The sequence below is a fragment of the Euprymna scolopes genome, chromosome 38 (assembly GCF_053919585.1).
Source record: "Euprymna scolopes isolate OS-2025 chromosome 38, ASM5391958v1, whole genome shotgun sequence".
Taxonomy (NCBI): domain Eukaryota; kingdom Metazoa; phylum Mollusca; class Cephalopoda; order Sepiida; family Sepiolidae; genus Euprymna; species Euprymna scolopes.
The window spans coordinates 49,064,830-49,090,515 of record NC_136519.1 but is presented as its reverse complement, the minus strand read 5'-3'; the positions used below and the strand labels follow the sequence as shown (position 1 = coordinate 49,090,515).

At 33.6% G+C, this 25,686-nt stretch overlaps 1 protein-coding gene across 3 annotated transcripts in view; it reads left to right on the top strand.

Moving 5' to 3' along the window:
- Positions 1 to 25,686, top strand: part of LOC145263141 (uncharacterized) — a 336,481-nt gene that overhangs the window by 172,777 nt on the left and 138,018 nt on the right. For all 3 annotated transcript variants that reach the window (XM_080120108.1, XM_080120110.1, XM_080120109.1), the window contains exons 2-3: positions 18,086 to 18,241; positions 20,209 to 20,363. In XM_080120108.1, coding sequence (XP_079976234.1) covers positions 18,086 to 18,241; positions 20,209 to 20,363 — 311 coding nt within the window. The remainder of the gene's footprint in view (positions 1 to 18,085; positions 18,242 to 20,208; positions 20,364 to 25,686) is intronic.

The following is a 25,686-nucleotide window of genomic DNA, read 5'->3' as shown; positions in this document are numbered from 1 at the left end:
TTGATTGCGGTGTAATACGCGTTCTGTGCTCCACCATTTCAAAGAAGTTGATAAGTTTATTGCTAATCACCTTAGACGCCCTTACCAGGGAATGCTGATGAAGTTTCCTGGGCACTTTTAACAAGTCAAAGTGCCTCTCCTGGGGGAGGGTGGGGTGCTGACTTTTCAACCCCACTTTCCGACCCTGGTGTCACAGTTCTTGTCGTGGGAGAGAACTAAATGCCTTTACTGATCCAAGCGACTTCCGGTTTTGAAACTCGTTATGTAAACTCGTAAATGGTATTGGGTAATCTGAAGATCTGACAAAAATAGGAACATAGGAATAACCGGAAACTGATTACTCTCACTGAAATATGTTAATTTACAGAATTTATTTTTTAAATAAATGTTTATTTACAGAAATTTTAAAAAATATTTATTTACAGAAAATATTGGCAGAAATGATTAATACTAAAAGTAAAATATTTTTTAATGAATTAAATAAATGGAAAAAATGAGGGAATATTTACTTAACGTGGTTGAAATATGAATTTTTCATATTATTTGGATTCATTGGACTACTGTTCTCATTTTGAATGCGATTTTCACAACATTGCGATCGATATAACGTCCGACCTTCTTCAAGTGTATCTTGTCGAACTCAGGAATTTTGACGGAATTTCGATCGGAACCCTTTATTTACTTCACAGGGGGGGGGGATAGTGTGCTGTTGTTCTGTCAATCATGACTGGATAGAGGTCCTAAGTAATTCGCAATTGTATTTGTTGTTTGCCCCCAATGAGGATTGAACTTTCAACCTTCTAGAGAATATCACTTTTTACAATTGATTTTTCCAACCACTGCACCACGGGTCCTTGCGGAAGTCCTTCTTTACCTCTCAAACCCTGAGTAAAGAAATTGAGAACATATGACACTGCAAATTACAAATGTATATTAGAGAATATTACGAGGGTTGTTCCAGAAGTAACTCAAAATTTGAAGAGCTACGAAGATTGGAGTGGTACCTTTTAAAACGAACGACCTTTAGTGTTCCAGAATTTTTCTACATAGTCACCACCATTCTCAATACACTTTTACCAGGAATTCATTTAAACTTTACACTTCATGACGGGGCTAGCTTTTTTAGAGATTCGCACCGTCAATATCTGCAACAGAGAAATGAAATTGTCAGACCATGAAGTTTAGTCATCATAACAATGCAATTTGCAATTCCCTTTGATCCATTCGGTTGGAATAAAAAACAGGAGGCATTACTTTTGGAAAGCCTCACGTAATTTATTGTGACTGTTTAAAAATAAATATGCAAATTAGTAATATCTAAATTTCTTTATGGGTGTTTGCAGATTGCTATATATACTATATCATAGGTTTACATACGATTAAGTTGTTTTGATGTTAGTATAGTTAGGATAGATGAAAAATAATTTTGGGCAATATAACGTATTTACTGAACCGAACAACTTCCGGTTTTAAAACTCCTCCTGGTATCACAGTAGAACCCCGCCTTACGGTATTATATATAATATTATTGGATTATATACATGTGTATTATATACTGTACTCTATTTTGTTACTAATTTTTAATAAAATTTTGCTTGGTCCTTACCATACGGCGATTTCACCTGACGATCCCAACCTCAGAATGAATTAATGCCGTATCCCAAGGCTCTTAAATGGAAGACATCTGCGGTTTGTATTACTGTACACATAGATTCGAAAAAGTTGTCAAAAAACAAATATATAACAAATAAATATTATCAAAGGCAAGATAAGTTACTTTTCTACCAAACTGGATATATTTTTCGTGTTTTTATTCAATGTAACATGTTTATTCAGCTCGAAAACCATACATTGTTTACCGATGTATTGGAAAATTCAAGATGGCGTCTGACTCCCTCTTTCACACGTTAAGTTTGGGAAAAGGTGTTATAAATAAAAAACTGAATAAAATACTGTTAAAAACTCGCTAAATATATGTTACTGTGACATAGCTTGACATATATTCGGCGGGTTTTTAATAGTATTTTTTCTAATTTTTTATTTATAACACCTTTTCCCAAACTTACCGTGTTAAAAAGGGAGTCAGACGCCATCTTGAATTTTCCAATACATCGGTAAACAATGTATGGTTTTCGAGCTGAATAAACATGTTACATTGAATAAAAACACGAAAAATATATCCAGTTTGGTAGAAAAGTAACTTATCTTGCCTTTGATAACATTTATTTGTTATATATTTGTTTTTTGACAACTTTTTCGAATCTATGTGTACAGTAATACAAACCCGACATCCGCTATGTTAGCAGTATCAGAATTTTTGTAGGAATTTTTGACACCCCTAACACGAAACTGCGAATACAATATAAAAATCTCGGAATTTCTCTGTTAAAAGTGGGTTATTTATTTTCTTTATGGATTATACTTCCAAAATAAACTATTACAGTTGTTTTAAAAGTAATAGAAATATTTTTTTTTTAAACAGTAATGAATTTTCCGAACTCAATATTTTTCAATTTTTAAACTTTAAAAATCTATCAAAATTTTTCTATTGATTCTATTTTTACGATATTTTCAGGGTCAATGTGAAATTTTACGTTCTTTCCAATAAATCGAATATAATATTTTAGACAAAGGTTTTTTTTTTTTTAAATTCACGAACACCACCCCCCCATCCCAATTTTTAAGTGTCTATTAAAAAGTAAATAATTAATTTAGTCACCCGAAAGTAAATAATTAATTTACTCACAAATTGAAGAGAAAAGGTCAATACATAATATATTCAAATTTAAAAAAAAAAAAACAGTGTTCTTTTAGAATTTTACCTGTAAAGTTTGAAGTTTAAAACCTTTTTTTTAAACCACGTTATTTGTTTTTTCTTTTTTTTTTTTTTTAATGGAACCTTGGTCCTTGCTCCTTTAATTGAAAAAAAAAATTAGGGTTTGAATTACATTTTTCGAGGAGTTATAAGCTTGGAAAGACAGGGGGTCGAATAATTCACGCCTCCCATTTTGTAAATGTCTAATAATAATTAATTTAGACTCCGATAAGTACATAATTATTTACTCACAAATTGAAGAGAAAAGGTCAATACATAATATATTCAAATTAAAAAAAAAAAACATAAGTGTTCTTTTAGAAATTTACCTGTAAAGTCCGAAGTTTAAAACCTTTTTAAAAAAAAACACTTTTTTTTTTTTTTTTTTTTAATGAAATCTTGGTCCTTGCTCCTTTAATTGAAAAAAAAAATTAGGGCTTGAATTGCATTTTTCGAGGAGTTATAAGCTTGGAAAGATGGGGTGGAATTATTCGCTATTTCTGACACTGCTACCGCTATGTTAGGTTCGTTTATGTGATCTATGTTGATTTGTATTTACTTTATTATTTGTGAAAGTTTTTTTTTTTTTCATTTTTAACTATGCTAAGCAAACGTTCATTCATTTTCTTTTCTATTTATTTAATCTATTTTAAGAATATTTTACTTTCATTATTAATTATTTCTGTGAATGAACATTTTCTTAAAGAACATTTAAATGAACACATTTTTTTAAAAATCAGTTTACGAATATTCTTATTTGATTTATCTAAAAATATTTTACTTTGAATATTAATTATTTCGATGTAAAAAAACAAAAACATTTGGCTCTTCTACATGTCACTGACATATAAGTAACAGACGAGTTATCGATCCCTGTTCTTCGAAAGAGAACTGACGTCTAGCGGCCATTATGTGAACCTCAATTATAAACAAGTGTTTACGATAACACAAAAATATATAATAACAAAATAAATAACACAAAAATATGAAAATCGATATATTTATTGTATAAAAAATGGGTAATATCCATTGAGAGCGTATCGTTAGTTATTTACATGAGACATACACATTTAAATCATGATTTTTCTCTAGTCCAAATCTCGAAATGACGCCTACTGTACTAATGTATAACATAAGGCACAGAAAAGAAACATTTATAATGCGTACACAGCTTTATTTTCTCATATAACTACCGTACGCTCTCAATGGATATTAACAAAAAATGTGTAAAAATATAATTGTTATGCATTAATATAATTCCGCTTCAATCAGTGATAACTAAAACTGAAATAATAAATATGATAAAAATGTGAAACAGATTGTGTTTAGAATTATTTTTATTTATTTATTTATTTTTACGGTAAGTTTGTATAAAAATGTTGTAAAATATAATTTTTAAAAAAAGATGAAACATTTATAGAGGTTTTAAGAATATTTTGTCTGTGTGTGTGTGTGTTTTTTTTTTGTACAGAAAGATTATATAGAAATGTAGCAAAATATAATCTTAGTTTGCACGCACTTTTAGAAAAGGAAGAGTTATCGACCCCTGCTCTTTGGCTGACAAGTGACATCTGTCGGCGCAGGCGGTTCTTGAAACTAAAATACACACATTCGCCTCATGTCACTGACATGCAGATTGCAGAAGTAGGTTTATTAGAATTTGGGGGGAATTTTTGACACCCCTAACACGAAACTGCAAATAAAATATAAAAAACTCGTAATTTCTCATTTTAAAGTGGGTTGTTTATTTTCTTTATGGAATATACTTCCAAAATAAACTATTAAAGTTGTTTAAAAAATAATAGAAATATTTTTTATTTTTTTAAAAACAGTGTTTACAAAGTGCCGGCGCGCTTCCATGCAGCCATTTTTTTAACGTAATCAATTGAATTTTACGAGTTCATTTTTTTTTTCAATTTTTAAACTTTAAAAATCTATCAACATTTTTCTATTAGTTAAATTTTTACGATATTTTCAGGGTCAATGTGAAATTTTATGCTCTTTTTAATAAACCGAATATATTTTAGACACACTTTTTTTTTAATTCACCCCCCCCCATTTTGAAATGTCTATTAAAACCTTAATAATTAATTTATGTACCAAAGTTTTATATATATCACAAATTGAAGATAAAAGATTAATAAATAATATATTCAAATTTAAAACAAAAAAGTGTTTTTTTAGAAATTTACCTGTAAAGTCCGAAGTTTAAAACCTTTTGTTTTTAACCACGTTGTTTTTTTTTTTAATGAAACCTTATAATCTTCTTATATTGTACAGAAAGTTTCGTTTTATTACGAAAATTATTTCTATTTCAGTCAATTTTTTTTTTTTTTTTTTTTTTTTTTTTTTTTTTAGATATTAAAAAAAAAATTCACTCCATAAAGTGGAAATTAAATATATTAAATCAAAAACTCGTGTATTTTTGGAGAGAAAAAAAAAATTCTTGAACTGTTGAACTGTTTTTTCTTTTGTTCTTTTTTTTTTTTTTTTTTTTTTTTTTAGGCAAAAAATTATAAATAAAATGTGACTAGTTTTCAGGTATGGAGGCACAAATTTCTTTACATGCAAAAGTAGACGGTTAAAGCGAACGTGTGGTTTTTACTTCCTTCTGTCCACCCGTAATTCAAAACAATAATAATAATAAAAAAAAAAACTATTTCCGGTTTTAAATAAAAATGTAAAATGTTTGCATGATGGCGGGTTTTTAAAATAGGCGTTTAAAAAATTTTGTTTAAAAAATAAATGGATTTTAAAATATAAATATGGATAAATTCTTAACAAAGAATGGAACTACACATTGATTAGTAATTTTTATAGGTAAGTGTGTTTTTTGGAATTCATATCGATTTTTTTTATAACCGACTCAAGTTAAATTTCGTTTATTTTCTTCAAATCTTTTAAAGAAAACCGATTAAAAAAAATATTGCATAATTTACTATTAAACCTGTTATCTTTTTTTTAATTTGGTCTTTGCTCCTTTAATTAAAAAAAAAAATAGGGTTTGACTTACATTTTTCGAGTAGTTATAAGCTTAGAAAGACCGGGGGTCGAATTATTCAATATTCTTTCATACATTCAGTCAGTTTCTGACACACCTAATGCAGAAGTGCTAATCATTTTCTTAAAAAACATTTAAATAAACATCTTTTTTTAAAAATCAGTTTACGGATATTATTTATTATATCAAGAATATTTTACTTTCAATATTATATATTTCGTTACAAACATTTTCTTACAAAAATCCTTATTTTTAAACAGCAATTTACGGCTATTCTTCTCTATTCTATTTTAAGTTCAGTATTATTTCTGTAAAAATCGGTTTTGACTAACATTTTTGGCGGGAGTCTTCAGATTACGTAACACCGTTTACATTCGAGAAAGGGCTTCAAAACCGGAAGTCGTTTGAATCGGTTAATACGCTGAATTGCATTTATTCATTTAGATACGATGACAGTCGCACATATGTTTTCCAACAATGTACATATATTTCATGAGCATTTATGCGACCATTCATTGAGCATATCTTTTTGGCAGATTTGCTAATCACACAGAATGTTTTGTAGAGAAACCCGGCACCATGTGTCCACCAATCCTACATTTGTGGGTTCGACATGTTTGCTGAAATGCTTATATTCATAGAAGAAAGATTGACATGCCTTCGCAAAGCCTGGCAGCACACAAGCTTTAATTATTACGTTAAATTGCGGATAATTCCTTGACAATCAACCAGTGTGCATAGCCTGCTACAAGTGAATGGTAGTATTCAAGCATCTCTGTTTTCGAAATGTTTTCGAGTCACGTAGTTCTTGACTCGATCGTGTCATGTCTGGCTTGCAAATTATGTTTCCTGCTCCATTTTTTTTTCCTGTGTGGTTAACCGGCTGATTATCTCCCTTGGTTGGCAATGGTATCTTCTAAGAAATGTTAATTTCCTGCTGATAGACATTTTTTTTTTCCTTTTTAAATCTTTTTTGTTGTTTCATTTTTTTTTTTTTTTACAAATGCGTTTAAGTACACATTTATACTTATACTAGCAGGGAGACTCGACATTGTTCGGATTGAATGATGATCAACGAATGTTCACACTCCCATATTTTTATTGTCATCAAAATCTGTTAGATCGCCTATTTTTCAATCAAATCCATTGATTGCCTATTCTAGTTGGGGACACATCATGGTGCACCGGAAGAAAGCTTCACATGCCTCCACACTTTGACTTGGTCTACAATACATTGTATTCTACATTGTACTATAGAGAACCTACTGTTGATTAAAATTTATTATTGCTTGAATTTAAGTCTAAAATGAACAAGTCAAGTATCATGCTTCAATTGTGCTCTAAACAGAAACATTTATTTTGAATATCAAAGAATCTACTGTTCATTTTATATGTCGGGCCTTACTTTTTTTTGTTTGTTGATTCCTTAGTCCACATGGCAAACTATGAAAAAGGCCAAATACAATTTTTGGAGGTAAAACTGCTTAAAAAAAAGCCAAATTTGCAAACTTTTGCTTAAAAAAAGCCAATCTGATAACCCTTGACAATAATATGACATTAACGCCCTTTTATGTAGCGTCATTTTCGAATACCTTTATAATAATATATGATCATTGTTGTAATGATGTGAGAAAAGAACTCATGATTTCAATGTGCAGCAGCTTTTCATCGAAAAAAAAAGGAAAAAGTCAGCAAAATGTTTCATAAAAACATTAGAAAGAAACAGGGCTAAAAAACTGAAATATATTGTCTGCCAAGAAATGCTGAACTTATGGAGTAAATTAAAGATTGTCTCTTACAATGTGATTTTATTATTTGTGTTGAACTATGTAGCACAATATTACTGAGTATTTATTAGTACTTATAGATTTATCATTTTGGTCAGTTCTATATTTAAAATACAATAGACACTATTTTCATAGAAATCTTAATAAACTCGTATTTGCTGCGCGTTATTGATTTTTCTGTTTTTTGTGCTTCCCAGAAAAATATCAGTGTTATTACAACATATTTGTTGATTAAATATATTTTCTGCTCCATGGAATTTCCACAGGGCCTGCTAATTTATATTACTTGGGAAAACACAAGGTGTCGTAACCACAATGGAAGTGCTGCTATAGTTCCATAGAAAATTCTTAGCCGATAATTATACTTACATAATTAAATACCTACACGTTTTTCTTTATAAAAAAAAATAATAATAACCTCGTATTGAAACAATGCTTAGAACCGTTACAATATATGACCGTCCAATTTCTAACATCAACAACACAAGTGATCTCATTTCCATTTTTTTTCTTTTATCTGATTACTTCCCGATGAAGAATGCAGGGCGTTTGAAATATTTAATTTTAATAATACCAAACTAGCAGGAAGACTTGACGTTGCCCGGGGTTGAATGATGATCAATAACTGTTTCACACTCCCATATTTTTATTGTCATTGAAATCGGTGAAATCGCCCATTTTTCAATCAAATAAATTGATTGCCTACTCTAGTTGGAGATCCACCCCGGTGCACTTTTTATTCTTTTTATTTTTATTTTTATTTTTTTTTACACAGTGATCACCACTTATCAAGGCCCGGAAGCCACTCAGGGATAAGGGTTATTGCAAGTACATTACGTTAGTGTGGAGATTTTATGAAGTGTTTAATTAAGGGGGCGGTTCATTAGGAATTTGTTAACATTGGACTTGAAGACATCCAAGTTGTAGTCTGGAGGGAAGCAGGCAGACGGAACAGAGTTCCACAGGCGTGCAATTCTAAGAAAAAAGCTTTGTTCATGGAATCCGCGTTTTGATTTAGGCACAGATATAGAGTGGGGGAAATTTTTCACAGTGGATTCAGCTAGACGGGTGTTTTTCGTGAAAGATTGGCGAGGGGGGACCAGAGATTGGAGTTCAGACAAGCACCTTCCATGGAAATAACGATAAAACAAGGACAGGCTCACAACGTCTCTTCTGTGGGAGAGAGGCTGCAGGGTAGAGAAAAGGGCATCCCCCACTAAGCCACGAAGTCTATTTTGTACTCTGTCAAGGCAGGATAGGCTGTTTTTAGCAGCTCCTGCCCAGATATGGCAACAGTATTCCATCCTTGGGCGTACTTGGCTTTTATATAGATAGAGAATTGCATCAGTAGTGAGATATCTTCTGGAGCGGTAGAAGGATCACGCCATCTTTCCAGCGACCTTGGCAACAGACTTGATATACGTGTTCCATTTCAGATCAGGAGTAAAGGTCAAACCCAGAAGCTTTTCAAAATACGGGGCCTCACCCAGACGAGAGCCATCCATTTCAATTGATGCCAGCTGGGGATCAGAGTGTTGATGATGTAAGGATAGGAGTTTGGTTTTGGATGTATTAAAGGTAACCAGCCACATCTTCCCCACTGAACCACGTGCTCGAGATCAGAGGAGAGAGAATCAGAGAAAACTTTGTCATTTACAGCCATTGATTTGTTGCCGTAGATGGTCGTGTCATCAGCATAGATGTCAATGAATGATTTAAGTATATGTTTAGGGAGGTCATTGATGTAGATCAGGAAGAGAGTTGGGCCCAGGATTGTCCCCTGAGGGACTCCAGCATTTATATTGCAGGCCTCCGATTTTTGTCCATCTACCACTACTCTTATGAGCCTATCGGAGAGAAATGATTTAATGATTGAGAAAACATTTCCAGTTATACCGTAGCTGGAAATCTTGTGAAGTAGACCCTTATGCCATACCTTGTCGAAGGCCTTTGATATGTCAAGAGCAATTGATGTAGAAAGGAAGCCTTTGTCAAGAGATACACTAATCTTGTGGGATATAACCGTCAGCACATCTGCGGTAGATCTTACAGAGCGGAAACCATATTGTGTGTCACTAAGAAGGTTATTCCTGCTGAGGTGGTTGACTATTTCTCTATTTAATATGGATTCCAGTAACTTACTCATAACACAGCTGAATTCTTAAATACAGGGCAAACTGATGAGGTCTTCCAGGGAGTCAGAAAGCACTTCTCCTTAAGGCAGCGCTTAAATAGTTTCGTAAGTATGGGAGCAAGTTCTGGTTGAAGCTTTTTTAACACTATAATTGGGATGCCATCAGGGCCAGTTGCTTTACTGGAATCTAGGCTCTTTATTAGCTTGGTGACCTCATGCACGGATATTTGTATGTTACCTAGCTTGTTCTGTGTTATAAGAGGAAATACAGGGAGTTGATGGCCTTCATTGCATCGGGTAGAATTAGCTGCAAAGTTCTTTGCAAATAGTTTGGCCTTGTCTGACGCTGACAAGATGACCTCTGGTCCATTGATAATGGTTGGGATAGAACGCACACTTTTGTTCAGGATCCTATTTGTTATTTGCCAAAACTGGTGGGATCCAAGCCACTGATCAGCTACCTTGGATTTAACAGACTGGGCATATAGCTCTCTTGCATTTTTTATTACTCTTTTACAGTGGTTGCCGGCAGACCTGAAAGCAGGTTTAGTCTCAGTGCATCTATTACGTTGGTAGCTATGGAAAAAGTGATTTCTGTGTGCGATAGCAGCAGCACATTCTGGGGAGAACCATGGCTGGCTGTTAGGTTTTTGTTGGAATTTTTTAGATGGTATGAATTGGTCTATGCCTACAATTAACCATTCGGTCAGATCTGATACTATAGAGGACACTTCCTTTTTAAACATGGAGTGCAGAGGTAAATCAGATATGAATGTACAGAAGCTATCCCAGTAAGCCATAGAGTATCGGTATACAGTACGGTGGAGGGGTACGTCTGGGGGCTTTTTTTTTTTTTTTTTTTTTTTTTTTTTATTACATTTTCACCCCAAACAAGGCAAATTGCCACTTTGGTGTAGGGGGCTACTATCAGGGGCAACAACTACTGGGGTACTATGTAGGGATTTGGGCAGCAAGGTGTCGGTTCACGTTACACTTGAACTTCTGCATGTCAGTACTGTTGGGGAAGCAGGGACCTAGAATGGAATTCCAGAGTCTTGCGGTTCTGGGGAAGAAACTATTGGAGTAAAAAGATCTTTTACATCTAGGGACCTCTACAGTGTGGGGGTGGGATCTAGTAGCCTGTCGGGTTTGTCGAGGGTGCTCGCGTCGTGGGGGCACAAGTGATTGCAGTTCGTCAGAGCATTCACCACTAAAATACTTGTAGAAAAGGCAGAGGGATGCAACATTTCGTCGATGGGACAGAGGCTGAAGCTTAGATGCCAGTTCAGGGCCTATCAGGTTTGCGACTCTCTTTTGAACCTTGTCAAGGAGCAAGAGACTAGTAGCAGATGCATCAGCCCAGATGTGGCAGCAATACTCCATACATGGGCGAATGGTGGCCTTATAGAGGTACAGGATACTTTCGGGTGTTAGTAGTTTTCTAGCACGGTAGAGAGAGCCTACCTTTCTTGCAGCGGCCATCTTAACTGATACGACGGAGTGGTCAGAGGATTCTAGAGGAGAATGAACGGAACATGAACATAGCTCAGGGGAAGTTGAGAGAAAAAGGTCTAAGAGGCTTGCATATTGACCGGGTGTATTGGGCACACGGGTGGGTTCGTGAACAATCTGAGTGAGGTCATAAGCAATGGCAAAATCATGACAAAACCTCCCCTCATCATCTGTCTTATTTGAATGGGTCAGCCATTCTACATTATGGACGTTGAAGTCACCACAGATGTGGATGTTAGCCGAGGGATGTGAAGACAGTATGTGGTCTATTTTCTCAGATATGCTCTTAAAGATAGTAACTCTGCTGTTGTGGGGCCTATAGAGGGCAAATATAAATGCAGTGGTGTTAGCAAGTGCAACCCTGAAGCACATAGGGTAAATTAGGATCTTCTCTAGAGATATCCCTGCCACACGGGAAGTCATCCTTAATGTAGGCACATATTCCATGCCCATGGCGATCTTGGGTGTCAGATTTAGCTGTTAAATTAGAGTATCCGTTAATTATGAACTCATCTAGGGAAGTGGTCGGCCCTATTCCAGTTTCACTTAGAAATAATATGTCCGGTTTTGTCTCCTGTAATTGGGTTTCAACCTCTGGAAGGTTGGAATGTAGACCCCTGATGTTGGAGAAGGAGACCTGGTAGTAGGGGTCTACGTTGGAAGATGGGGTTCACTGGGAGGAAACTTCACATGCCTCCCTGCAGTGACTTAGTCCACAATACATTGTAGTTTACATTGCACTGTAGAGAACCTACTGTTGATTTTATAAAATCATTTTTATATAATAACTTGAATTAAAGTTAAAATTGCAAAAGTCAAGTGCCATGCTTCAGTTGTATTCTAAACAGAAACATTAATTTTCAACACGTCCCTGTCATATTAAAGAACCTACTGTTGATTTTATATTCTGGGCCTTTCTGCTTGTGCACAATAAATCTTCTCAAATACACTTGTTATGTCAAGTTGGATAAGGTGTTAACTTTTGTCAAAATCGCCTTTTCCTTCTTTCATTGGATTATTTCGATTATCAATACTTATTGAAGACATTCCAATACAAAACCTATCTAAGAACACTCTCGGATGCATAAAGTGCATTTTTGTTAAATTTTAAAAAATCGCTCCAGCCGTTTAGGAGTCTATAAGAAACAAACTCTCACACAGACAAAGTTCCTTTTATATAATAAATTTTTATTCTAAAAACATTTTATTCTTCAACACCTATCATAATGTTATGTAATGGTGTACCATAGCACCATATGTCGATATGTGTACTTGGGACGAAGGGTTCATCCTGATGTGTATACATGTCACTAAATGTCTATTGTTGCTATTGTTGGTGATTCTTCACTATTTGAACCCAAAGTTATGTGTTGCTGTCTGTTTATTTTTCAAATGCTATGATTGTCTAAATGTTCATATGCGGTGTGGGGGGGTCGTATATGTATTTTGGATGTACCTTAGTTTAATGCATCGTTGATCCTGTCCACCTGGAATTCATCTTATTCTTGGAGGGGGGGGGGGCTAGAACCTGTTCGGACAAATATTCATTCACTTCCAAGAACGCTGGTTGGTTTTATATAGTTTTTATTCACTTTCCAGGTGTCGATACCAGAAGAATGGAAAGTGAATATCTTTGCTTCCATAGTTAATTCTAGGTCTCTATTTTGACACACGTCAGCTCCCTCCCTAGTGAAGGAGGGGGGGGCGATCTGTTAAACCGTCTGCCCTCCAATGATCTCCAGCTTACCTAATCTATGTGACTCGCACGTATTTTCGATCTGCTATTTTTAGAGCTTCCGGTAAACTTGTTTATGATCTAGCTTGAGAATGCTTTGACAGTTTTTATGAAAACTTTCTTCATATTCATCTCTTGTTTATCTCTCCAGTTAAATAGTTAGTTAGATAGATAGATAGATCGAGATAGATATCTACAGAAACAGATAGATAACTAGACCGAGAGATATATCGATAATACACATAAATAGATAAATCAGCAGACAGATTAATAACTAACAAATACTTTCTGGTGTTCGACCTACTACATAACAATAATATTTTGATTCTTCAAACTGCTGTTCTCACCTTGAGTGTTATTTTTACAATGTTTCGGTCAATGTAACCTCTGACTTTCTTCAGGTGTATTTTGTTGAACTCAAAAATCTTTTTGTCGACAATGACCCAGTATGGCGTAGTGGATAAAATACTTAGCAAAATTCAGTTGTAACGTTACACTCTTCTTGAGGTTGAAGGTTCAACCCTTAATGTGAGCAAGACTGAGAATACAATTGTGAATTACTTAGTCATGACACATGAGCATGCAACAAATATGGATTAAATAATTCCGTATAGATTCCTGAGTTTCACAGAAAGATTCCCCGAGTTCAACAAGATATATTTTTAAAGTGCGTGTTGCCCAGGCAAAACATCATTATGGTTTATTATATTTTATACAACAAATTCATGCAGCATGGTCGGGAATTATTATTATTATTATTATTATTATTATTATTATTATAATTATTATAATAATAATAATGGTGCAGATGTTTTGATAATCTATTTTATACGAGATAATCTTTTCAGTGTTGCCCAGGATTTGTAATAGTAATAATATTTATAATCTATATATATAAAAGCAAAAATGTGTGTTTGTATGTCTTGAAGCCGACATCTTGGACGACAAATATCGAAAAATTGGCCAAAAACATGAATTCCTTCACCCTAAAATGACCAGTTTTGTACAAGGAGGGAGTAGCAAAAAATCGTTCCTTCATTTTCCCCTTTTCTACGACTACTGCGATGATGACGTCATGTTTGACTTAGAAAACGTTGATGTTAGTTTAACTTGCTGGTTTTTTAAACGTTTCATATTGTCAGTTCTTAGTTGTTTGGCATCGGTGTAGCATGTCGGATTTTTTTCCCGCCTTAGCCTCGAGGCTTCGGGTTCAAGCCTACCCCCGATCAAAACTTTTTTTTTCTTTTACACCTCCAAAAACCCGGGCAACTTTTTTTTTTCTTTTAATTTAAACAGGGTTATTACTTCACTTATTCTTTAGTTTACTCCACCCCCTACACACACATCGTTGTTATCTTAAGATTGCAAGTTCGACCCAACAGGATTATTTATGCATTTTTTTTTCCTGCTTTTCGCTGTTTTTTTTTTTCTTTTTTTTTTCTTTTTTCTTTTTCTTTTTTCTTTGTTTTGGTTTTCCGATTTTTTTAACATCGTTTTTTTTATAATATTTAAACAGGGTTATTACTTACACTCACCCCCCGGGGGCAACACCAGGTACCCCCGCTAATTGTAATGATATCATATTATCTGGTAATTGGTATAAAGTAATCCAAGAGGTCTCAATTTATATTATTCACTGCAAAGTGCTCAATATAGTAGATAGAGCAGGTATGTTTTTAATAATAGGATTGCCCAGAAAAATAAAGCATCACTGTTATGCTATTTTATACAAGATAATCTACTCGGTGTTGCCCAGGATTTTTTTGGATTTTTTTATAATTATGATAATGAAAAAGAACTGTATTATCTGGCAATTAATGTAGAGTAATCCAATAGTTCTCAATTTCCTAGATAGAGCTGGTGTGTTTAACGCAGCACACATAAGAAAATCTACTCGGTTTTGCTCAGGATAGAAAGCGATAGTCATCAAAAAGTGCTCAATATCCTAAGATTAGCAAGCATGTTCAAATGCAACTTTATTTTCTCTTACGTGACTAACATGCAATAACGCACTAGATAATCAAAGGTAGTTTTTGTTTTCGAGGAGGAGACTTCACTGTAGATGTTCTGACTTTGGGTCATCTTTCCACCGGACAACAATGGTACATGTGCCCTGCTAGTAATACATATTATAATCGGGAGTTATAATAATAATAATGCATTTTGATATATAGAGTAATGCAAGTGTTCTCAATTTACATTAGTCAATCCAAAGTGCTCAATATATTAGATAGAGCAGTTATGTTTCTTAACCGCAGTAATAGAAGAGTGCACCATATCCTAGATAGCGCAGGTGTGTTTAAATGCAGCGTTACATAGGAGAAATAATTCCTTTGTCTTTTGTGAATGTTATATAACCTCGCAGGAACAAACAAACAAAGGAAAAAATAAAAATCTGACTCTGCATTTTTTTTAATTGCAAATAAAATGCATTTAATCATTGTTCTTCTAAAACAACGCATTTCATTATTTTGTAAAAGTCTTTTCGCACACACATGCTTTTTTAAAGTCTTTCTCCTCACTACCTCACACTGGCCTTTAGCCAGCATTTTCTCGCCCTCATATTCACGTGTCCATCTTGGCCAGCACACAATTTGCTTCTCTCCTCGACCATGCGGTGTATTTTTCTCTCTTTTTCTTATGATGCAATTTGCATGCGTACTTTAACGACTGCTGCTGCTAATATTTTTGCTAGCCAGATATTCTTCGGCTGCTGCTAGTTTTCTTACATGTGTCCACATGCGCTATGTTATGATACAGGCTGGAACGATAAAATTGTCACCCTAGAAAAGACATGATTCCATTTCCATTTGATGAAAATCAATTTTCTTTTTTGTTGCAGATGATCTACTAGTTGGTTAGTTATGTACAAATCCCAAGAGCGATAGGAGCCTTCTATCATGTCTAAAAGTGACACAATATTCAACGAACGAGCTCAAAGATGCACTACAATACAACTCCTGCTCTCTCCCAATCCAAGTTATGACAACAGGACCATTGCCAGCATCTCCAAGATTCAACATTTGAGGGCACAGCTCAAGACATTAGATGACTTACAGTTATGTCTTTGGTGTGGTTTCAAGTGAGGGCCACATCATGCCAACTCACAACTTCAAAATTGGCTTCAAAGTCAACACCAAAGTGTACTTGGATGTGTTGAATGTGGTGATCCTCTGGTGCAATCAGGTGGCAGTAGGACTCTGAGCTGTCCCACAAGTCCAAAGAGACCCAGGCTTAGCTTCAGGAGAGCTACGACTTTGTACCCCTCTCTCACTGGTCCCTCTCCTCCTCCAACCTGAACCCGCTGGACTACTTCATTTGGTCATATACTGAAAACATCACCAACGTGACCTTCCACAGCATCAAAGCCAGCCTGATCGACGCCATCTGCCGAGTATTTGCCAATCTCCCATCGGCGCTTGTGGAAAAGGTATGCTTCCAGTTCCAAACATGTATCGAGGCAGTGATTGAAGCTGAAGATGGCTACATGGAATTGATGTCAGCTCTACTACATAATCAAGTTATCTGAATTGATTTTTTCAATAAATGTTTTAAAATAAAGCTGTAGTGTTGTTTTTTTTTTTTTTTTTTTTGGTTTTTAGGGTGACACTTTTATTGTTCCACCAGGTACACTAAACAAAATACACAGTTGCCTAAGACGAATACTTGTAACAATGCAGTATCATATTGGATAATGAGTAGACATTAGTCAATCCAGCATATTAGATAGAGTAGGCATGTTTAATAACCGCAGTACCCAGAAAAAACATTACTCTATTTTGTTATGCCATTTTATACAAGATAATCTACTTAATGTTGCTTGGTATTTAATAATAGTATCGTATCATAATGAAATATACTATCTGGTAATTGGTTTAAAGTAATGCAAGAGTGCTCAATTTCTTAGAGCAAGTGTGTTTAAACACAGCATTGCCCGGAATAAAAACTTTTTGTTTGATTTTTTAATTATGTTGTATACTAGACAAAGTACATGTTGTTGCCTGCAAATCAAAATAGAATAATAAACTATTATACATTGTAAGGAGTAGAAGTCAGTCAATTCAAAGTGCTCAATATTCTAGATAGAGCAGGTAAGTCAGTCAATTTTGCTGTAGACGTGTCATTCAATTGATCATGACAGACATTAATGTTTATGGAGAATTAAGTCTTCTTACCTTGAATACAGTCTGCTTGTTTGCTCTTCATGTGAATCTTTGTGGAGCGATGCAATATTGCGTGCGACCAGCTTCACATGGAGGTGAAATAGACGAAGAGCAAAGGCACAAATGGAAGTGGATAGACAGAGAGTTAAAAAGTCAAAGGAAATGGCCTAGAGGTCATGTCACTATGTCAAAGGCAAAGATCTGAAATGTAAGTCTTTCTTTGTTTTCCGTGATAGTTACAATTCAGGACATTTTTATAGGACGCACAAATGTAGATTATTTTAAATGTGCATGTGTGCCCACCTCTGATTTTGTCAGCATCGCTCCAGTTCAATATTCAACAGATTTAAACGTTGTGAAAATAAAACACAAGATGTGAAGAGTAATCCGAATCGCCTAAATAATCCAAATTAGCAATAGTAGTCTGAAGAATCCAAATAATATGAATAATCAATCCTCATCTCAAAAATTCCGAAACGTGAATGACCTACCATTATCAAAGTAGAAGCACACAGATACATCTGCTATACAACTGATCCCGGATGTAGAGGACAGCTTGTGATATTATCAGAGGCAACAGCTCAAAATTTCACCCAGGCTGCCTTCACTCTAGAGGTTGTACTGAATTGACATCCATCACCTGAACTCAGTATATCTCCTACAACTCAAAAAGTTAAAACACGTGTAATGGCTAGAGCTGTGACAACATAATATTCTTTTCATTCTTTTAACTCTCAAGTATATATCCAATACAGTCAATCAACTGAAAACCACATCTGTCTATATGAAAACTTATAAGATGTTAACATATATACTCAAGAGTCAAAACAATGAAAAGAAAATGCTGTTGTCACAGTCCTAGTAATGACTTATAGACATGATTTCATTAAGCAGCTAAAACTTAATTAATGTGTCCTTATTTTTCTGCTTTCCTCTAGCTATGGTGAAGATCTTCCTTGTGCCCTGGTGGTAGCCCGTCAGAAGGAATTACAACAAAACCAAAATGTATTGTATAACTTGGTCAAGCCAACGAAGGATAAACCTGAATTGATAGAGTCAAATCTAAAACTTGCCAATGTCTTGCCCAAAAACAGGTAAGTGTTTATAATAATAATAATAATAATAATATGTTTATAATAATAATAATAATAATAATAATAATATAAGAATGTGTATACCAGTGGCATAGCTAGAGTAAACGTCACTGGAGCGGTCTGCTTATGTCACCCCACTGACATTGTGTCACCCCTCCTTTGCAGCCACCCAGACCGCCCCCTCCTTAGATACAACACTTTATCTATAAATATAAAAGCGAAAATGTATGTATGTATGTATGTATGTATGTATGTATGTTTGCTTTTTGTGTATGTCTGAGAAAGGCTTTTTTCCGAGAAGCAATCAGTCGACTCACTTCTTAAAACTTTTTATATCACGTCTAAATGATAATATCTATGAATTAACAACAGGGGTCGCCTGTCTATTTAATTTGCTCAACTTTGAAAAGATAAATATTCAACATTTTTCAATCGCCGCATGTGCATTAAGCTTTTTCGTATAATAAAAGCGAAACTAATTCTGGCGGCATTTTTCCGGAAACGTCCAAAAGCAATCAGCTTTGATCAATGTGGAGTTTCTCCTTATATCAGACAATTGCTATTCAACTTGGACCATCCCCTTTTTATGGGGAGCTGGTTTTCCCCACAACATCTTGGGGAAACAAAAAAAATAAAAAAATCCTGCCCCGCAGTAAATAAAATACTGCCCCGCAGTCAAAGTTGACCTCATTAAGTACGGACACCTGCCAAGTTTTAATACTTAAATAAATTCAAACATGTTTCCGTTACTATTTCGTGGTGGCCCAATGGTTAACGTCGCACTTTTTTTTCACACTTTAATTTCCAACTTCGACTCAAGGGTTCGGATTTGATCCTTCATACTTACTTACCAAAACATTTTTTTATTTTAAACCCCCCCCCCTGACACAAACATCCGGGTGTTTTGATTTACCTAAAACCACACACACCTCCAAACACCCGGGAAACGCCAGGTACCCCCCACTAGTGTGTATATATATATATATATATATATATATATATATAAAACCGCTTAATCCTTTTCCCAATTATTTTTCACAGTTTAAATGAAATGTGTCATCAAATGATTTCAAATTAAAAACTACAAAAAATTCAGAGTTTAGAGTTTTCAATAAATATCGGCAAAAATATTCTTCAATTAAAAATGTAATTTTCTAATATTTTTGAAAAGATTAAAAACTTAAAAACTTTACATAATATATGATAAATAAATCTTATTTTCTGACTATTTGCGCACCTTGGCCTGGCTCAAAAATTTTGTTGGGGGTAACATTTTATCACCCCTCTTTTGATGTCACCCGGGGCGGAACCCCACCCCTCTAGCTATGCTACTGAAGTATACCTTTTTATATGTATAAAGTTTTGTGTAATATATATATTTCTGTGGAATATAAATCCCACCTGTCTGTTTAAATGTATGTATGTTTGTATGTCTGCCTAAACTTTCGACAGAGATGACAGATTTTCACAAGATTGGTATCATTTTTACGCTCGACCCTCTGGATGACAAGTACCAAACAATTGGCTAAAACATTAATTCCTTCACCCTCAACTGGGCACTTTTTTACAAGGAGGGTTCGTTTTTCTTGCTGATATTTTCAAGTCATCCTCTCTTTTCAATTGACTAGCCCTTGTTTAAACCTTTGCCACTTCCGATTTGACAATGTACACAACGGCAAAGACGTCACGTTATTTTTCTCATTCTTTTCCTTTTTCGTGGTACAGGTTCGAGCCTGCCTACTACCACCTTTTTTTTTTTTTTTCTCAACACACACACCTCCAAACATCCGAGCAACGCTGGACACTCAGGCTAGTTTTTAATATAAGGAAAGATTTATTTTTCTTAGTGGGAGGGGAACCTTAATTGATTCGTCATGTTTATAGGGGAGGGACATTAGGTGGACAATTAGGCAGCAAAATATTTGTTTACATTAATATTTAAATATAATTATCTTCTTTCCTTGTAGAATCTATCGGATGGAATCTATTGAAGAATTTGAGCTCTTTTCAAGTGAATTACTTAAAAGGCCTCTCATTCTCCAATGTACTGTGGATGGAGGTCCTGGCATGGCGTGCATGAGCTGTTTTCCCAACCTTGATTGCAGAATGGTGAGGTTTAAAGGTAATTATTTTTTTTTTTAAATATTTTTTTTTTATAGAAATTACTCCACACAACACATGAAGTCAGTTGACATAAGGAGCTACAAAATACCACTTTAAGGTTAAAACTAGCCAACGATTAGTGTCATATGAATAGGTGTTGATGCAGAAAACTGCAGTTTTTTTCCCTTTGTCAGAAACATCGCTCACGGAATGTGAGGACTAAAGGACAAAATAGGGAAGTGAGAATGACAAAATTCACTTTCTACATTCCTTACAATTTTAATACTAATGAGTCACTAAATACCAAGGCTAAAAGCTACACAAAGATACGAGTTGATTAGATTGTCAGTTCAATGATGAACAATATCATGAGAGGATTGGAAATGATGAAGGTAATGGCCAACAAGAAAAATTTTACTTGATCTGATCAAGATATCCTAAAAAAATAAAAAAGAAAAAAGCTACTTGTACAAATTAAGCATATTTTTATTTTTTTATTTTCAGAGAACGGTCTTCCATAACGGATAAGTACAATATAACTTTCAATCGACAATTTAGAGAAGGAGAGAGAGAGAGTAGATGACAAACTAAACACAAAGCAAACTGTATCAAACCAAGAATTTTTCAATTGAGGTTCTGTTTAAATGTATGCAAGCGAAAAATTAAAAAAAAAAAAAGAAGCAATCTATCTGATTGGTGGTGTCATGTGTATATAAAATTGGTGTAACGCTTGTCTTGTAGCCACCATGTTGGTCATAGTAGGTTTGCGTTCATTTTTTGTGTAGGGTTTTAATTCTGGAATGAGAAAATTACAGCTGGCAGCCAATGAGAAAGGGGTGGATTTGTGAAGGGAGTAATCATTATTTTTTAAATCTGCAAAATGGAATTAAAAGCTATGACTATGCGGTCATAATTCAGTTTATAAAAGTGACGGGGCAATATAAGGCTACTGTGTGTAGTTTTACATGGTGTATAGTGGCGGCAGTGCGAGCAGTTATAAAGTAGAGGGAAAAATAGGAACTACTTCCTCTAATGGTAATGGCGGTAGTGATGTCACTCCTGGGATAAGATATAGAGTTTTAATGACAAATAAATGTGGCTAAAATTGTAATTGTTTTTATATATAATGGCTTGAATTAAAGTTTGAAATGCAAAAGTAAACTATCATGGTTAATTGTGCTTTAAACAGAAACATTCATTTCGAATGTGCCTCTATCATATCAAAAAAACCTCAAGTAAAGTACATTTGTGTGAAATTTCATAAAAAATGGTCTCAGTCTTAGTTTCTAAGGAACTAGCACACACATGGGCAAGGTTCCTTTTACATAGTAGTGTGTGTGTTTTTATATATATATATATATAGAAATGAAATAAGAATTACAATTAAGTTTATCAAGATAATCCAAGATGGCAAATCTAAGGTATATTATAAATATTAAAGATTAATATCTATAAAATAATCTCAACCAGATGTAAGAGCTCGATGAAACCAAATAGGAAATAGAGCTTTTTAAAATTAGATATGTTTTTAACTCTTTTTCAAAGTGTTTATTAACTACTTGTTCTATATAATATTCTGTATAATTTTTGTAGAAATGTATTTTCTTACAATATATACCAATCCTTATTTAAGAAGCTTAATGTAATTACAGAGCAATATAGTGAATAAATGGTAAAAAAACTATATTCCAAAATTCATGATGTTGACCATTTTATAATTTATTCCTTTAATTTTTTTTTTTTCTTTTTTTTTTTTTACATAGGCATCACCACATTATCAAGGCCAAGAGGCCACTCAAGGATAAGGGTTAAAGAGTGTACAGTAGAAATTGGACATTATAGTAATCATTAGTAATGAAAATTTGGTAAAGTTGATAACTTATATGGAACGGCTCATCAAGAACGTATTTACGTTAGACTTGAAGACAACCATATTGTAGTCAGCCGGAAAGCAGGAAAACGAAAGACAATTCAACAAGCGTGCAGTTCTAAGAAAAAAGCCAGTATCTGTTTCATAGCGCAAAATCAGTCACTTAATTATTATATTAATCAGTAAATCTATTATCCCCTTAACTCATCAGAAGAAATAGCAACAATCAATCTGTCAATATTTCAAAAACAAGACAAGAAAAAAATGTTTGAGTATTTTTCAAGAATGTTTCAATTGTTGCGATATCATTCGGACAATTTCAAACTAATTAAAGTTAAAAATATTCCAGAATAGCATCTCATCAGATGGTTAGAAAAAAAACACTGATTAATATACATATCTCAACAGATTTCGAGCTTATTATTTACGGTACCAAGCTGTTGAATCTACCTCCCTCTCAACATGTTTTGGTTTGATTATTTTCCGATAACCATGGAATTTATGGATCACCTTATTTTCATATTTCTATTTTTTAGATTCAAATTTCATCTAATTGTTTATCTTTATATTACCTTAGTCCGCCATGTGTTTCTAATCTAACTAAATTTTTTATTTAATTTATTTATTTTCAAAGTACTGGACGACACCTTCAAATCCTCTATTAAATTTATATGACTCGCTTATATTCTATTCAATCTCCACAAGTTTTGTATCTTTTGACATTATCCAAAATTTACTAATTTATTTTTCGTAATTTTCATGGGAAGGAAATTGTTATTTTTTTATAATGAATTAAAAATAAATCTACATCCCATACTTATTAAGTCAAGAATTTAAAATGTAAAAATTATATTTGTAATTTTATCATTGTCTAATCATTCAAATTCTAATTTTCTTTGTTTTCCCCATCGAAATCTAATCTTCAAATTAACCTGTCTAAAGGGGGATAACTCTGGATATCTAATTTTTATTGATTCACCAAAATCTCAAGTTTTAAGTTTTCATATTTTGATTTTGTTTATTAATTATCCATATTAAATTTTGAAAAAACAAAAATTTTATTAATAACCTTATCTTCACGATGCCCATTCCAGTTATATTTCTCATTTATTTTCAATATTGTATTACTAAAATTAATTTAACTTCTATCTCAGCCAATCTGTACTATTATCTTGCATTTAGTGACTCCTAGATATTTTTTCTCTTTTCTCTCGCTATCTCTCTCTCTCTCTCTCTCTCTCTCTATATATATATATATATATATATATATATATATATATATATATATATATATATATATATATATATATATACACACACACTAATATAAAAGGAACTTTGTATATGTGTGAGTTCGTTCCCTATAGACTCATAAACAGCTGGTCCGATTTTTTTTTTTTTTTAAATTTCACATAAATGTAGTTCATGTGCCTGGCAGTGTTCTTAGATATGTTTTGTATCATAATATCTTTGATAATATCGATAATTAGAAAAAAAGCGATAAAAGGAGCAGGTAATTTTGACCAAAATTAATGCCTTATACAGCCTAACATCACAAGTGCATTTAAGAAGTTTTATTATCACACAAGCAAAAAGGTCCGGCTTATAAAATTAACGGTAGTTTCTTTTATATGACAGGGGCGAGTTCAAAATAAATGTTTCTGTTTGAAATACAATTGAAGCAATAGCTAAAGATCATGGACCTTGCACGAAACACAGACATGCAAATGGATACATATACATGCGAGCATAACTATGCATGCAGACAAAGTGTGAAAATAAAAAGAAGGTTGGATGGAAGATCGTGTGGTCATGTCATCATGAGCAAAAATAAATCGGGTGTGCTTGCAATATTACGAAAATAAATCGATATTATACATATAGATTTACCTGCTTGAATATAGTCTTCCACGGTCGAGCGATTCCATCTTTTAAAAGGGATGATAGGTGAATTATATATATATAATCCACTATATACATGGATATTTTATTTCTACCACTTTCTTGGATTCACTGGATTTTAAATTCAACAACCATGGGAAAACACTTTCATATTAAACCAATTTTTTCTTTTTACCCCACCCTATCTGTTTCATTGTTCTACATTTCACTTTCACGCTAGTATGATCCTTTTCATACTTAGTTTCTTTAAATACTTTACAGACAAAATTTTTTAATGCATTTTGCTAACTCCTCTCCTCTGACAAGAAAGAAAGTGTTTCTTCAAAATTCTGTGGATTAAGGACTTTCACCTTTATTTGTGTTTCCTTTCTGAATAATAAATATGTGTTTAACTCTTGCTAAAGTATTTCTCAACATACTTTATTAAACCAATGTACTTATATATATAAGTCGAAAAGGATAATTTAACGGTGTTTAAGTGTTTACCTCCTATAGAAGAGAGCATATAGAGAATGGTATATATATAATTATAAAACTCTGGAGCTTGTTTGTTTGCCTCTTGTTTTCGACGATCAGATGATTCCATCTTGTGAAAATGAAATGACTGGTGAATATATGTACATATATATATATATATATATATATATGATAATAGCTCGTCTGAGCTCCAATCTATGGTCCCCCCCTCACCAAACTTTCATAAGAAATACTCATCTAGCCGAAAACACTATCAATAATTTCTCTCACCCTTTATCTGTGCCTAAACCTAAACATAGATTCCATGAACAAAGTTTATTTCTTAGAACTGCACGCCTGTGGAGCTCTCTACTGTTTGCCTGCTTTCCCGTTGACTACAATATGGTTGTCTTCAAGTCCAACGTTAACAAGTTCTTGATGAGCCGTTCCCCTTAAGTTAACAAATTTACCTTATTTCCATTACTAACGATTACTATATTGTCTAATTGACTACTGTACACTCTTTAACCCTTATTCTCGAGTGGCCCTTGGGCCTTGATAAGTAGCGGTGCCTATGTAAAAATTAAAAAATCAAGAATTTGTAGACAACATGCCAAGAATAGGAAAAAATACCAGTCAATGTGTGCAAATCATTAGTTGAGAGGTGTAGGAATAGACTGGTTGCTGTTGAACTCGGTAAAGGATATCCCACGCGGTATTAAATTAAATTGTTGTTTTATAGGAATACTCTTTTCACCACTTAAAATGAAAATAAGAATTAAGTTTATTATTTTTTAGTAGTATGTATCTTTATACATAAAATGCATTTTTTATTTTAGTTAAGGGTTTTACATACATTAAAATACAATTTTTCATGTGTATGAATATTTGTTTCATCCCACTGTGTGTGTGTGTGTGTATATATATATATATATATATATGCGTAGGGCGTGTCTTAGAGACTAAGAAATGAATGTAAAATTGTATTCTTTGGTTTCAATTCTAGCTGATGGCATCCAAGTCATATATGTATATATTTTTAGTTTTGATCTCACTACTATATATTAGGTTCAATGTAATAATCGATAAAGAATTATTTCTATAATAATAAATA